The sequence below is a fragment of the Homalodisca vitripennis genome, chromosome 4, assembly GCF_021130785.1.
Source record: "Homalodisca vitripennis isolate AUS2020 chromosome 4, UT_GWSS_2.1, whole genome shotgun sequence".
Taxonomy (NCBI): Eukaryota; Metazoa; Arthropoda; class Insecta; order Hemiptera; family Cicadellidae; genus Homalodisca; species Homalodisca vitripennis.
In genome coordinates this window covers 191030588-191045848 of record NC_060210.1, presented here as the reverse complement: position 1 = coordinate 191045848, position 15261 = coordinate 191030588, and the positions used below count along the sequence as shown (strand labels likewise).

General features: G+C 31.2%; 1 protein-coding gene across 1 annotated transcript in view; it reads right to left on the bottom strand.

The window, feature by feature from the left end:
- The window catches only part of LOC124361345, a 69078-nt gene that overhangs the window by 34230 nt on the left and 19587 nt on the right, over window positions 1-15261 (bottom strand). The window contains 4 exon segments of the mRNA XM_046815394.1: window positions 5473-5551; window positions 6529-8185; window positions 8188-9925; window positions 11879-12610. Coding sequence (XP_046671350.1) covers window positions 5473-5551; window positions 6529-8185; window positions 8188-9925; window positions 11879-12610 — 4206 coding nt within the window.

Below are 15261 nucleotides of genomic sequence, written 5' to 3'. Positions count from 1 at the left end.
TCACATTGTCTCATCTCAATTGTGTACCTGATGTAAAGCCTATTTATAGGTGTTTCTGATGTCGAAGCATTGTAAAGGCTCATTTTGAGCTTCTTCTTGACCGACTTTTTTTTAAATCTCTTCAGAGTAACATGACTCCAGATTCAAGGAGTCAAGTCTGAGACAGCGTCAGATACCAGACGCTACAATAAAAGGAAGGTGAACTGGAGCAACACTCAACATTCATACTATTGTTTACTTATTGTTTAACTGATATAGAAGGATTACAGGACTTGGAATAAGTAATAATATGTTCTATGGAGAATATTTTATTATAAACGATAATATAACAACAGAAAAATATTAAACACGAGATCAGCTAAGCTGATCTATTTACAACTAATATTTACATAATTCTTTATGAAAATACAACACTGTACAATTGACTGTACATACTAATGTTACAGAAAACTTAATTAACCTGTTACCAAATATTTGGTAACTTAAATAGTTGTCTTGGTAACTATTTTGGTACATCACCGACCGTCTCAGTTACGTACCAAAGACAAATTAATGGCACTGGAACAATATAGTCAAGTTGTTACATGAAATAAAAAGTAGTTTCTACATTTCTGTACCTTACTTTGCAATTGTTTATAAACATGAAATCTGTTTATGAAGAAACTGTAATAAAAACAAAACTATCAGTAGCTTTTAATGTCACTAAGAAGAAAATCATTAACATTACAACTGTTACTGGACAATTCTTAAAATTACCCGATCATCGGCAAAGCAGATGATAACTGAGAGCACACTGTGAAAACTTGGAAATAACAACTAAATATATAAAATATGAAAAAGAAAACATAATTTTTCCTTAAAAATAATCTCTTTGGAATAATGAGTGTTGTAGCAAATACTAATGTTTGCTTATTGTCTTAAGAAAAAACGAGTATGTGTTCTTAAGGACAATTTAGAAACATACAATACACTCTATGCATAAACAATTCAACAATTAAAATACAATCTACAACATAACTATAACAAATACATTTTTGTTTTCTTCAACACTGAATTGAACTGATCATTATTTTGTTAAAGAATACTACTGAAGGTATAGCTGTACTTAAACATTAAATTTGAAGTGGAAGCATGACTAAGAAATAATAACTTAAGTAAGATCTCTGATTAGACAAGTCAACTTGATAGATTTATGTAAAACTTTAACAGATTCTGAAAGCCTGTGTTTACTTTTCTACCACTTAAATAGTTTTTAACCACCCTAAAAGTGTACCATTGTTATTATTAGGCTACTGTTATTATATCTTCCTTGAAACACACTTACAAAATGTCAGTAAAAAAAATCTGTTACTATATTTAATTTACAATCCATAACAGTGCAAGAACATTATATAAAACCAAAAAAATTCAACCAGTGACTTCCAATACAAATTATATGAAAAATCTTCTGTTACATTTGTTTTAAAATGGATGTAATAATTTTTACATTGCACACAATATCCCTATAATTAAGATATGCACAGAAACAATATCATATCACGTTTTAAAAAACAAGAGTAATAAATGTTTGTGAATTAATACTACTATACAAATAATAACTAAACTATGGTATCTAGGAACCCTAATTATTAGTCTCAAATTTAAAAAATGGCATAAACTGACTTGAATCGATCAATATTTAGTTGTTCTTGTAAGTTGTTCTCAAGTGAAACTACCTCACACAGCACATAACAATGGATGATTAACTAACATAAGAACAAAATATCAGTGAAACTATTCAAGCTAGAGTAAAACTTAATTTCATCACCTGACAAACACTGAGTAATTGATTAACTATGAAGGATCTTTAAAGGAATTTAAGTATGCAGATACAAAATAGGAAAATCTGTTAAACTCTGCCAACATTCACTCCTGGGCAGGATTTCGACATTTACTCCTGGACAAGATTTTGATATTCACTTCTGGGCAGGATTTTGACATTCACTCCTGAGCAGGATTTCGACATTCACTCCTGGGCAGGATTTCGACATTTACTCCTAGACAAGATTTTGATATTCACTTCTGGGCAGGATTTTGACATTCACTCCTGAGCAGGATTTCGACATTCACTCCTGGGCAGGATTTCGACATTTACTCCTCCTAGACAAGATTTCGACATTCACTCCTGGGCAGGATTTCGACATTTACTCCTGGACAAGATTTTGATATTCACTTCTGGGCAGGATTTTGACATTCACTCCTGAGCAGGATTTCGACATTTACTCCTGGGCAAGATTTTGATATTCACTCCTGGGCAGGATTTTGACATTCACTATCTCCAAACCACATTCAAAGTCTGATATCTTTGAAAGTGCAGTCACTAGCTTTCTCCTATGTACTTTTCATATAAATGTTTGTACATTGTTTAAAGTTTACAAAATTATCTTCCCACAAAATATTCTACTCATAACACATTGTTTACTGACATATGACATATATTTCCCACCAAAACTAAAAGTACATTTTGTCTAAATTATTTATATTCTTGTCAAACTTTTTTACAATTATAGGAGGGATATTTTTTATAACATAATTGGAGAATTTGTTGTTTTAGTAAAGTCAACATAAAATATGACACTAGGCCTTAAATTGTGAAACTTTGAAAAAGAAGTAATACTTTTGACACTTTTAAATACATATCAGGACTGAAACTAATTTAAAGTAATGTTGTATTACATACATCTTTATGGAGTGTTAATTTTTCAAGTTTTCACATTGTAGTGTTTGTAAACCTTGGAGTGTTAATTTTTTTTTAATTTTCACATTCTTGTGTTTGTACACCTTTTTTATTTATATTATTCATATGATTTAAATAGGACAACCATTTTTAATTGTTTTATTATAACCCTTTAGTGTCTGTGTCATATTCCTTCATTGATGATCCAGTCTTTATGGAAACTACTAAATTTCACAAAATTACAACACACTTAAAAAGAAATAAATTGTATGTATGATAAATTGAAATCTCAAAATTGATAGTTCATGTGAATAAATCCCTTATTTTACAGAGCTAAATAAATTTAAAGAATAAAAAAACACACTAAATAATTAAGTACAAATTAATTTTCTTTGAATAGTGCAACTTATTCAGAAGGAATAATGTTATTCTTTAATATTACCATTCATTGTTTGCGTTATTCATACTAGGCTATATTTGTGTAGTAAAATAGCTTCCAATTATTATTTCTAAACTGTTACCCTAATTTTTATTTGTTATTCACACACATGTTTGTCTTTCTAAAGGCTTTGAAGGAGCGGTCCCAATCTGCACCATACCTAATAATAAAATCCCAAAATATATTTCTTTTTTAATTCAACATTTAATGATTTGGTAAGTGCAGCTCAAAATAAAATACACAAAGTCCTGAAATAAATAACTTCTTATTACATTCCGTAATTATTGTTGTGTACAAATTTTATCCAGATAAAGCAATAATCGGAGGTTCTACTTGAAATATAATTTTTAAGTACAGAATTAAAAAAGTGAAATGTATAAGGAGTTTGATAGGGTAGATTGAAGTATCAATCATGTACAGTGAGTGCCTATATTGCTTGATGAGGGATAAGATACTGACTGGTTATAAACAGATATTGTCCCTTGGATGAAGTCCGAAGAAATACGATAGACCAGCAAGGATTAGAAAGGAAAGATGCTGAAGGACGAGGAAATACAATGAACTAGCAAGGATATGAAAGGAAAGACACTGAAGTCCGAGGAAATACCATGAACTAGCAAGGATAAGAAAGGAAAGACACTGAAGTTCAAGGAAATACAATAAACTAGCAAAGATTGGAAAGGACAGATGCTGAAGTCTGAGGAAATACGATGAACTAGCAAGGATAAGAAAGGAAAGGTACTGATGTCCAAGGAAATGTAATGAACTGGCAAGGATACGAAAGGAAAGACATTGAAGTCGGAGGAAATACGATCAACTAGTAAGGATAAGAAAGGAAAGACGCTGAAGTCCCAAGGAAATACAATGAACCAACAAGGATAAGAAAAGAAAGACACTAAAGCCTGAGGAAATACAATAAACTAGCATGTATAGGAAAGGAAAGACACTGAATTCTGAGGAAATATGATGAACTAGCATGGATTGGAAAGGAAAGATATACACTGCTTTGTTTCAGATCTAAAGGGTGCTAATGAGCAGTTTCCAAATGAAAGATGAGAGTATAAACGAGCACAAGGAATTGACGGATATGCTTCAGTGAAATACAGTAGAAATTTTTCCTAATCACTATTATAACTTTTGTAAATTAAAAGTTCAGATATTTGTTTCCTTCTACAAGCAAACAATACTGTATAGACTGGGTTTAAATCTTAAGTATGAGTTTGTCTCGTCGAAATTTACAAAGGAATAGGAGATTTCGAACTTCAACATCATTTGTTTTAAGTCTCGGTTGGCCCTGGATAGTCATCCAACAAATGAAATAAGTATCTCAGAATTTATGAGCACTAAATGTGAAAACTTTTAAAATGAACACCCATCGTTTTAAATTCAAATAGAAACAGCAAATAATTAATATTTTTAATTAGACGAAATGACAGTCTCACTGTTACAATACGAGGCATTGAGAGCATCCTAACCTACAGGATCACTGAATGTCGGGATACAAAGGGAGCTATTACATACAGGGTAACCTGAGTTGTTTGTACTTCATTTAAGATCATTTAGTTCTTGATAAGCATTATATAAGTCATTTGCCTGCTTCACTATTTCAATGCATCGCAGTCAGAAAGAGTTCCGAGGAAATTAATCAATGTATATTACTAAGATATTTCCTAACTACAATGTACAATTCTTATAGATTTTCATTGCCTTACAAAAACACCTAATATATTTATTACTGTAAATGTGTTATAGTTTTCAGACAATTCAGTAACACTAAAGCTTTTGTGTTAATCGTTTACAAAAATGTAACTACATCTTAAAATAATCTAACAAACAAGAAACAATCAAATTAATATTTGGTTTTCTGAATGACTCAAGCATTCATCAAATTATATTCTCTTCATTTTCTAAAACTTTATTCCGTTGAATCGGTTTGTAGTTCTACAAACTATGTTTAAAACTATAATGCACAATATAGTACTCACTGGAAGTTAAACTTTTAATCATTACCTAGATTAAAAATTATGTACTGTACAAAAAAAAAACATCGATAGAATGAAATATGTTAACATGATATGAATATGATATATTTTAACTGTTGAAATAAGAGATTTTAGTTATGTGTGACAAGGTGCATCAAACCATACTTCTTCATTGAAAAATATAAAACTTTACTTTATAAAAATATAAAATATGTAACTTTAGAAAATACTTCAAACCTCTTATTATTAACAATGCTATACAATTAAATACAATACTATAGCTTAAAAATGATTACAATAATGAAAGAAAAACCGTAATTGTTTCAGACACTCACTTTTCAGTTATAGGCAAACTCAAACTTCGGTGGGATCTTTTTTCAAGCCTGTTGAGTTCTCCACTTGCTGCTGAATCCCCTGTTATAAAAAAAACATTGTATAACTAACAAGATACATTGAGTATATATAAAAATCACTTGTTTACATGATAGAAGTAGTAACTTTAAATATATCAAAACCAAACTTTAATATGTTGTTTTTAGGATTTGAAGTTTGAAAATGATCTTAAATAAGCAAAATTGACCTAGGGGAAGTTGTTATAATTTTTTTTTATTGTTGTATATCTCTGCTTGTATATGATAATATGGGATACATTGGTGAAATAAATCTACCCTTTATCAATGATATGTATCTAACCCTCCTGTAGTACTGACGTTATACGGACAGTACTAACACTAATGATCATTGCGTTAACAGCAAACTTCAGCTGTGTTCATACTTCATTGAATGTGTTATATTCAGTATCAGGACAAACCACTTAGTCTTCATTCAGCAACTGAGTTATAATAAATAACAGCTGGAGCAATAAAATATAACTGCTGTTCCTCAGACTTTCTGCACAGTGCATTACATTTTATACATAACTTTTTTTATAGAGTATACATTATTCGGTAATGTATATAAATTGTATCAAAAATATTTGAAAGAGGTGGCTATTTCACAACTTTTACAAAAAATATGTAATTTTTATCAGTGATTTTTAAAAAGTTCTGAAACTAAACCAAATTAGTTTCTCAATTTTCACGAAATATACCTACTTCTTCCGACCGAGCCAGAATGATAACTTTTATGCCACTATAGACCAGGTAATGTAAAAAATAAGTATGAAAAACACTTTGAATGTTTCTGAGTTTCTAGATCAAAATTGTCACATCATACTTTTTTACCCAATTTAAAATAGTATGCCTATCATGTTCTCCAAAATTTAAGCTATAAAAGAACACAGAGTAATCAGATATCATTGAAAAATACCATACGAATACCATTTTTATTTTAATTTAGATATTAAACACCAATTAACTAGTATAACTCATAAAAAAAATACGATAACTCACCTAGTGTGTCTTCTGACAATCGGCGAATGGACACTTTCAATCTTTTTACCAGCGGGTGAACAGCGTTTTGTCTCAGATCATTGTTTGCCATCTCCCCTGTTACCGTTGAAGACTCATTTTTACATGAAAAATTAGATCCTGATGTTGAAGGCAAAGGTAGTTCTAAAGGTAAAGATACCTTTTGCAGCTTTATAAAAGGCTTTAAACTCATTTCCTTTTCAGTAAGGCCTTCATTAATTTTATTAGATGAAATTTCCTTAGCGAGATTTTTATCTTCTTCAGGTAACAATTTACTTTGTAAATCAAATTTGGGAACATTATCTAGAAAATTGCTTTCAGCTTTTTGTTTAATATTCACTTTAGGTGACCTCTTGATTTCAATATTTAAAGGAACATAACTTGTTTTTGGCGATCTGTTGTTTTTTGCATGTCTTTTCCGATTAGGAGTGCTTAGTGCCGCAACTTGGCTTACTTCAATTCTATTGCTCTCACTCTCGTCTGAAGACGAGCTATCCACAGTGCCGTCAAGCGAATACACTCTCAATGACCTCCTTCTGTGTGTGTTTATACTGTTGCGTAACAACTTAACTGGTGGCTTCACAAATTCTAGACTTGACGATCTCTTTCTACCTTTATTTGTCTTCAACTGACTGTATGAGGACACTGCATAGCCACTTTTTACGTTACATTCACTCATTATATTTGACACACTACTTATTTTCTCCATGCATACTCTTGAACTGACGTTTTGGTCCCTGTTTTCTTTTTGTGTTGCTGATGGTGCATTTAACACTTCAAAAGCAGTATCTTTTCCTAGGACAACTACAGGCTTCAAATCGAGATTGTGTTCTGTTTTTTCTTCAGTAGCGCTTGATAACAATAAATTGTTCTTCAAGGGGACATTTTTGTAACATTTATCACTGTCTACAATACTGATGTTTTCATTTTCAATCAATTTCATTTCATTTTCTTCCACCCCTCTTTTGTCTTCCTCCTTAAGACACTCTTTATCTCCAAATTTCGGTTTTTTGGATTTCTTATTACACTGATGCCTAACTGATGCACTTTTGGAACTTTTACTTTCTATTGTTGATTTAATTCCTTCAGCAGTTTTTTCTTGTTCCTTACAAACTAAATTTTTATTACAATTATTAATACTTTCTGTTGGGATAAACCTACATCCACAATGATTTTTCTTTTCTTTGCGTAATTTACTAGTCTTGATGAGCGAGTCATTATCTTTTAGTGAAACTCTTGTACCTCCAGATTTATGGCTAGTAGAGGCTCCCTTATTTACACTATTTTTTACACATTTTACAGACTTTGATGATATTCTATTTGTTGTATCCTTATCTAGGACAACTACAGGTTTCAGATAAAGATTGTTTTCTGTTTTCTTTGAATTAAGGCTATCTCTATTATTGCTTGATATCAATGAGTGGTTCTTCAAAGAAACGGTTTGGTAACAATTATCACTTTGCACATTATTGGGGTTTTCAGTCAATTGTATTTCATTTTTTTCAGTCCTTCTGTCTTTCTCCTTTTGATTTGCTTTGTTAATACTTTTTAGTTTTTTATATTTGCTATTAAACTGGTCCTTAACTAATGAAATTTGAGAACTTTTCGTTTCTGTAGTTGATTTGATTTTTCCTTTAGTCTTTACTGGTTTCTTGCAAACTGAATGTTTATTAGAGTTACTAATATCACCTTCTGGATTTCTCTACATCCAAAATGCCTTTCATTTTTATTTTGTAATTTACCAGTCTTGAACAAGTCATTATCTTTAACTGCTAACCTTGTAACTCTAGAGTTACAACTAGAAGAGTTTTCATCATTTATATTATTTAAATTATGTATTTCCCTTGATGCTACGTTATTTGTGATTTCTTGTGAAATTTCATTTGAGACTTCTTTAATATTTACATGATGTGTTTTATCATCTTTCTTAATGTCATGTGCCTCTTCTATGGGTATCTCATCTGACAATAATTTTATTCCTGGTGAATTTATTTGTAACTCAGTGTTTTTATTGCTTTTATTTGTGTTGCTCATTCCATTTCTTTCACTCCTATGTTTTGATTGCTTCACATTTTTTAGTAAACCACAGTCTTTATGCAACATAACTACCGGTTTATTGCAGATTAAATTCTCCATTTTAATGGATGGTGCAGAATGTAAGTCACTTTTTTCAGATGAAATCACTTCAGATTTTACACTCTTTACACCTGTTTCCTTTTCCAGATTTGATTTTCCAGCAGAGTTCGAAAAAATAAGATTATTTTTAATTATCTCAGATTTCAACTTACTAGGAGACAATAGTGTTTCTGTTGATAAATCTTTACCATCATTAAAAGATTGAATAATACTTGGAACTGTCTCGTTTTGCGTATTGCTTTGTTTTTTTCTTAAACATTTTACTTTATTACATATTTTATCCAGATTTTTATCTTCTTTACTTATTTCTGACTTGAACTTATTTTTCATATTACATGTTTTGTTATATGCACGTGACTTTTTTATGTGTTCCAATTTAACTGGAGAATCAGGTGAAGTTTTACTAATATCTTGTACCCTCCTGTTATTATTTGACTTGCTGTTCAGTTTTCTGAAACTCGGTTGACAGCAATCACCACGATTCTGATCACTGTCGATATAAGCTCCATTCTTCTTTGTTTTATCATGTGAATCCTGCTTTACATTTAACTGATGTTCCTTTCTGGGCACACTTTTCCTAGATTTGTTCTTGCTTTGTGAGACATTACTTGTATTACCATACTTTGAACAAGAAAATTCATAATTTTCAAGGGGCAATTTATTTAACTTCACGTAACAAGAAATCAATCTTTGTATCTCTTTCATTGAAAGACAACTATTGTATTGCTTTATTAATTTTACCAATTTTGACGGTCTGGCATTTTTCTTTTTCTTCTTTTGAATGGTTTCATTTTCATGGATTTTTATTTCTCTAATGGGAGTCAAAATTACACGATCCAAACTATTTGGGTCTCTATTCTTAAGTTTTGTTGCTATAAATTCCAGCTGTTCGAAATATCTCTCTATCTCACATCTGCTCATTTCAAATAAACAATTGTTTTTATTCACATTTCTTTTTATCACTTTCAAAATTTTTACATATAGCCTTTTCTTTTGTGGGCTGTATTTGAAACTTCTCTTCTCCTTCAATTTATTGTTTTCTGTTTTGGTTGGAGTATTAATACTTGATGAATCCTTATCAGATTCAACTTTCATATCAATGTCATTCACATTTTTCCCTTCATCGACTTCAATTTTGATGGGTGTAGTATTAACTTCAACAAATTCAATTTCTTCAGGAGAGGTTTTTTCAGTTGCTTCACTCATATTATCCATATTGTCTTCACATTGTACTGATTCAAACCTAAAACACAATATGCAAATGTGATGAAATCCCAAACTCACCATTAAAATAAAAAATATTACATCTCATCATTTTGTAAAATTTACAATTTTTAATAACACAATCATAGCTATATGAAATATGGGGATGCTTGAGTCCACACTGAAACAATATAGTATTGGATAGCAGGTTTTAACAAATTTGTTACTTTTTATTGTTAATACAAGTAAGGCAATAGGTTTTTAAGAACTGGTACCTGTCAATGTCATCAGGTGTCAAAAAATCCAAGAAATGCACATACATTCGCAAATCAATAAAAAATATGGTATTAGTCGGCTGTGAAAGTATTTTCTGTTATGTTGCAACAAGTGACTAGTTAACAAGTATTTCATTGATTTTTTTACTGAAAGACAAATTGTTTGTTGTTAAACATGACTCTTGACATGTCCATAGACACCTTTTTGTTAATTTGTCAGTGCATGATTGATTACTTTATCTATTTTTACCGGACAAACACAGATATAAATTCTCAAAATGTATGATCCAATTTTTGTCACCACATAACAATGTCAAAAGTCCAAAATACTGTTATGCTTTCAAATTGTACTTATATCTATTTATTCTTAACTATTCAAAGGTTGTGTCCCACCTTACAGTAATTTATAAAATTGTACACTTATTATATTGATAGACTGCCTTAGGATAATCAACCACTATGCTCCTTAAATTAATATTGTGTAAATTGTCATAATGCATCAAAAGCATGCTGTTGTCAATATTTTTAACATCTTAAAACAGTGTGTTTGCTATTGGTAAATAAATAATCCATTATCAATAATAAACTCTCCAATAACTTCTATATCACTGTGCAATATGTATCTTTTTTCAAATTAAGGACAAACTGTTTATTTAATAAATTTATAAGAAGATTTATCTCTTTCCTGATAAAATTGGAAGCGTTATTTCATATTTTTAAAATTAAAAAGCAATAACAGTGAGCAGAGTCAGCTGTTAGTGGGCTGTACTTTGTTCTGTTTGTCTTTCAATAAATGGCGTGTAACCAAGATAAATTTCTTTTCTGTGAATTTTGTGTTGTAATGTTTATGTGCTTGTATTTGTAACCAGGGTGGTTTGAAAACGGTTATTATGAAATAATGACTTTAGACTCAATATTTATTGATGTAGTCTACACTATTTGTACATTTTGGCCAAAAGGACAAATTTAAATTTTGATATAAATGCTGTTTAATATAAATGAGATTTTTTTCAAAATTAAAATTGGAACAATTAGTATATTTTTGAAATTGTATTAGTATATTTTGAAAATAAAGAACAATCTTGTTTATTGGAACTTCATTTATCCGGATCCGTTTTACACAGTGGGAGTCTAATATTTTTAATAATAATTTGTTTTCAACGTAATTTGTTTATATGTTAAAATATATATTTGGCATACAGAATAATTTGTACATTATTATATTACAAATTAACAATGTTGTAGTGGGTCTATTAGAAGTTAATAATTATAAATTTGAAATTATTGGCTTCAGAACGAAATAGAACTGAATCACCAGCTTATTCTTCATCAGTAACAGAGGACTAGGGAACGGTTTGAATAATGAAGAACTAACTGACTCATTCTGATGCCAGTTAGAAAATAAACAGCTAGAAAAGTTTATTTTAAAGGTTTAACTCTCTCATCGCGGAAATGAGATCTTAAAATGTCTGCGTGATCGTACATCACGGAAGCGGTGTAGCAAATTTAAACAAAAGAGGCTGACTACGATTTTTACAAAACAAACAAAATTACTTTTTGTTCTCTACAATTAATATTTGAAACGAAACAATAAATTAGCTCTCTTTTACTGCTACGGATTTTCATTTATCCAGATCTCTTCCAACGAAGGACAGCCACCTAGAAGATACTGTAAAACACACAAAAATATAAGGAAATATGTAAAAGTTTACATTTACCTTTCTATTTCAGTTTTGATTTCACTTTCTTCATAATCACTCTCCTCAATTTCAAGCTGAGAATTTCTTTCACATATGATGTCCAATCCTTTATTCAAATCATCATTAAACATCTCATCTAGGTGTGATGTATTTAAAAATTCATCGCTCAATGAAAGCACAGACATAGCCTTGTCAGTAGCATAAGGGGACTCTACATTATTGTTTAACGAAGGCACAGGATTAAGACACAGATCCAACTTGTTTACGGCTACATATAGTTGGTCTTTTCCGAACATCGATGATAGGTCTGATGTGAAACTGTTTTCCGCAGTTTGTAAAAATGTGTCTTCTGAGGAAGCCACCTGACCGTACGTGAGGGATGGGTCACCTCGCAAAACAGCATCGAAACTGGGAACAAAGTCTATGTTGATTGAATCGTTCGGTGCATTACTGTATTCACTAAAGTTACTCAACGGATTGTTATCCGTATATCCGTCAGTAAACACTTCATCCATACATTCTGATTTTACAGAACCAGGCCAACAGTCACTGTGTTTCATATTATTTCCCAACACTTCATCATTATCAAAAGGCACACTGTTTTCATTTGTATTTTCAATCAACACTTTCCTTTTTTTCTTACATGCTCCTCTTTTCTGTGTGTCACTCTTCTTATTTTCCTCAAAGACGTCTCCAATTCCATCCAGCTGAGGAATATTTGTAGCAAAATTGTCGTCTGAATTATGATCGCTGGAATCAAAAGCAAAAAAATTGTTAGTAAATAAGCAATCTTTTAAAAACCAAAATTTAAAATAAGATATAAACAAAAATGAATATACTATACTACTTTAATGTAAAACTTTTATAGAAATAACAAAACTTAATGGCCTGATTGAACTATAGCCAAAAATATATTGCGAACAATAAAAAGAATACACATTATTTAAAGGAACATGATATTAAATCATTTTTAGGGAATAAATAATTTCTTGATTTGAGTTAATTTTAAAACAAGCAACACCACTCAAAATTTCTTAAAACTGCAAGTGCAAATTTAAGGAGAAAATGATTGGGAGTGTCGATGGCCGAGAGGTCTAATACATTGGACTTTGGATCGGAGTTAGAGATAGCGCAGGTTCAAATCCTGTCTGTAACTGTAGTATTATTATCAGTACCATCGACCTTGTACTGTATCGATATTCCCTCTTATTCTGTTTGAAAAGATCCTTCCACAGGCCAGGATCCATAAGGACAAAAAGAACAAGGCTTAAAAGGGGATCGGTCCCTCCTTTATAAGAAATGTTATCCTTAAATACAGGAAATAATTTTTATACAGATTCAATTTGAGTATACAAGTTCTAAATTTCTCTTGTATAGTAGGAAACATTTTTTAAGATTTACAATTTTTTATTCTGTAAATTTATTTTAGTTACGTATTACATAAAATATTACTCTGCATTACTAAGTTGCTTGTGGCCAAAGGAGAGAACTACCAAACAATCAAAAGTCAAATGCGACAATATGTTTCCTTAATGCTAACAAAATATTGTGGTGATTTTGTGTAGTTGATGACCATCCCCCACCCTTTTAACCCTTAAAACGTACATACAGATTTTTCCATACCTTCAGAATTGCACTAAAAGCAGCATACAGTAATATCCGTATTGTTTTATTTTAGTTTATTGTGTACACTATAATTTACGAAAATCACGCAAATATGTAGGAATACCAAAGTGAATTGATTTATGACCGCCAGGAAGCAAATTGTCGAATAAAAATCAATTAAAAACCAGTACTATTCCTTAGTCAACGTTTTGACTAACGATGCGAGGCGTGGTATGTGGATTAAACGTACAGCGCACCCACGTATACAGAGCTTCTACGTGTAAAATCGTTAAAGAGCTTTTTGTACAATTTGTTGGTTATTTATTCTTCCAAGAAATAGAAAATAAATTTGACTTTGACGAGAGAGAATTTTTCTTTACTATCTTTAAATGCACGTTAACTGAAATGAGGCCAAATTTTTTTTCAGCGCTTTGAGGCTTAGTGCTACGTTATTATGTGGATCCGGTGCCTCCATGCTGGAGCGGGCATGGTCTACAATGCTAATGGGACAATACGACTCCATCATGGAAGGTGAGCAGCTATCAGTTTAGTATCAGATTTTTACTGAATGTGGGGTGTGAAGCAACATTAATTTGTTAATTGAGTTTAAAAAGTAACTGATTTAATGCTGAGCACTCTTCCCATTAGTACAAGATGAAGAAGTGGGGGATATCTGAAGAAATATGACAACTTGGACAAGTTTTCCTACCTCTAACCAATTTTACCGATTATCCAAGGAAGACTAACTGATTATGAGATAAAACACTGTTAAAATCATGTAGCTCCAATGCCATAACACTTTCACTGCCGACAACGTAATTTGACGTCGCGCAAGGAGTTCTATAGACTGCCGACAACGTCATTTGACGGCGCCGACTTTTACAGTAATAAAAACTCATTTAAACGGACTATGAAATTCGGCATTGATAGTCATTCGCTAATTCGATGTTTTTGTTTCTTACTCTATGTATTATAATCTATGAAATGTTGTTGGCAGTCATCTGTAACATCGGAAAAAAAGTGGTTTGTTTACCGCTTCGCGTCGGGCGTCGGCTATTTGTTGTCGTTCTGCTACCGTAGTTCGTCGTCTGCGTCGTTATTTGTTTTGCTTGCTATTACGTTTGTTTATGATTGTTTTGTGAGTAAAATACAATGAATCGTAACAGTATTGAAGACAATCAAGTTCTCTAGAAGAGTTACTCAGATGTTCAAGTGACAGTGAAAGTGATGATTTATTCCAAGATGACACAGATAATGATCCCGATTTTACTACTGATGGACTTCTTGGAGATGCAAGTAAGTTTGTTGACATTGTATTTTTACTCAAATAACAAATATAAGCAAATTAGTAATAAAAACATTTATTCTTGTGTTTTGTAAATAATTGGTTTAATTACAGAATTTTACAGTTTTATTGTTTATTTTCAGCTTCTGATGAAGATTTTGATGATGTTCCTGGAACAAGTGGGCTAGGCCTATCAGACACTCCCAATAGACCAAGTACAATTGAAACTAGTAGTCATGAAAATATACTTCATCATGAATCTAGTAAGTAGATATGGTTTTGTTAGGCAGTGCAGACAATCTTTTAGGCTAATATAGCCTACTGCAACAAATTTGTTTGATAGTGTAGGCTATTTTGTTTTCCTTTGTCAATAAAGTTTATTTTGCAATCCTTTATAATAGTCCTGGCCTATTGTAGAGTAATTTAGTTTGTTTATTGTAGGCCTCTGAAGATGAAGCCATGGAAGAAAGCCCTAGGCCTAGAGCCATCCGTGGAAGGCCATTGGGGCACA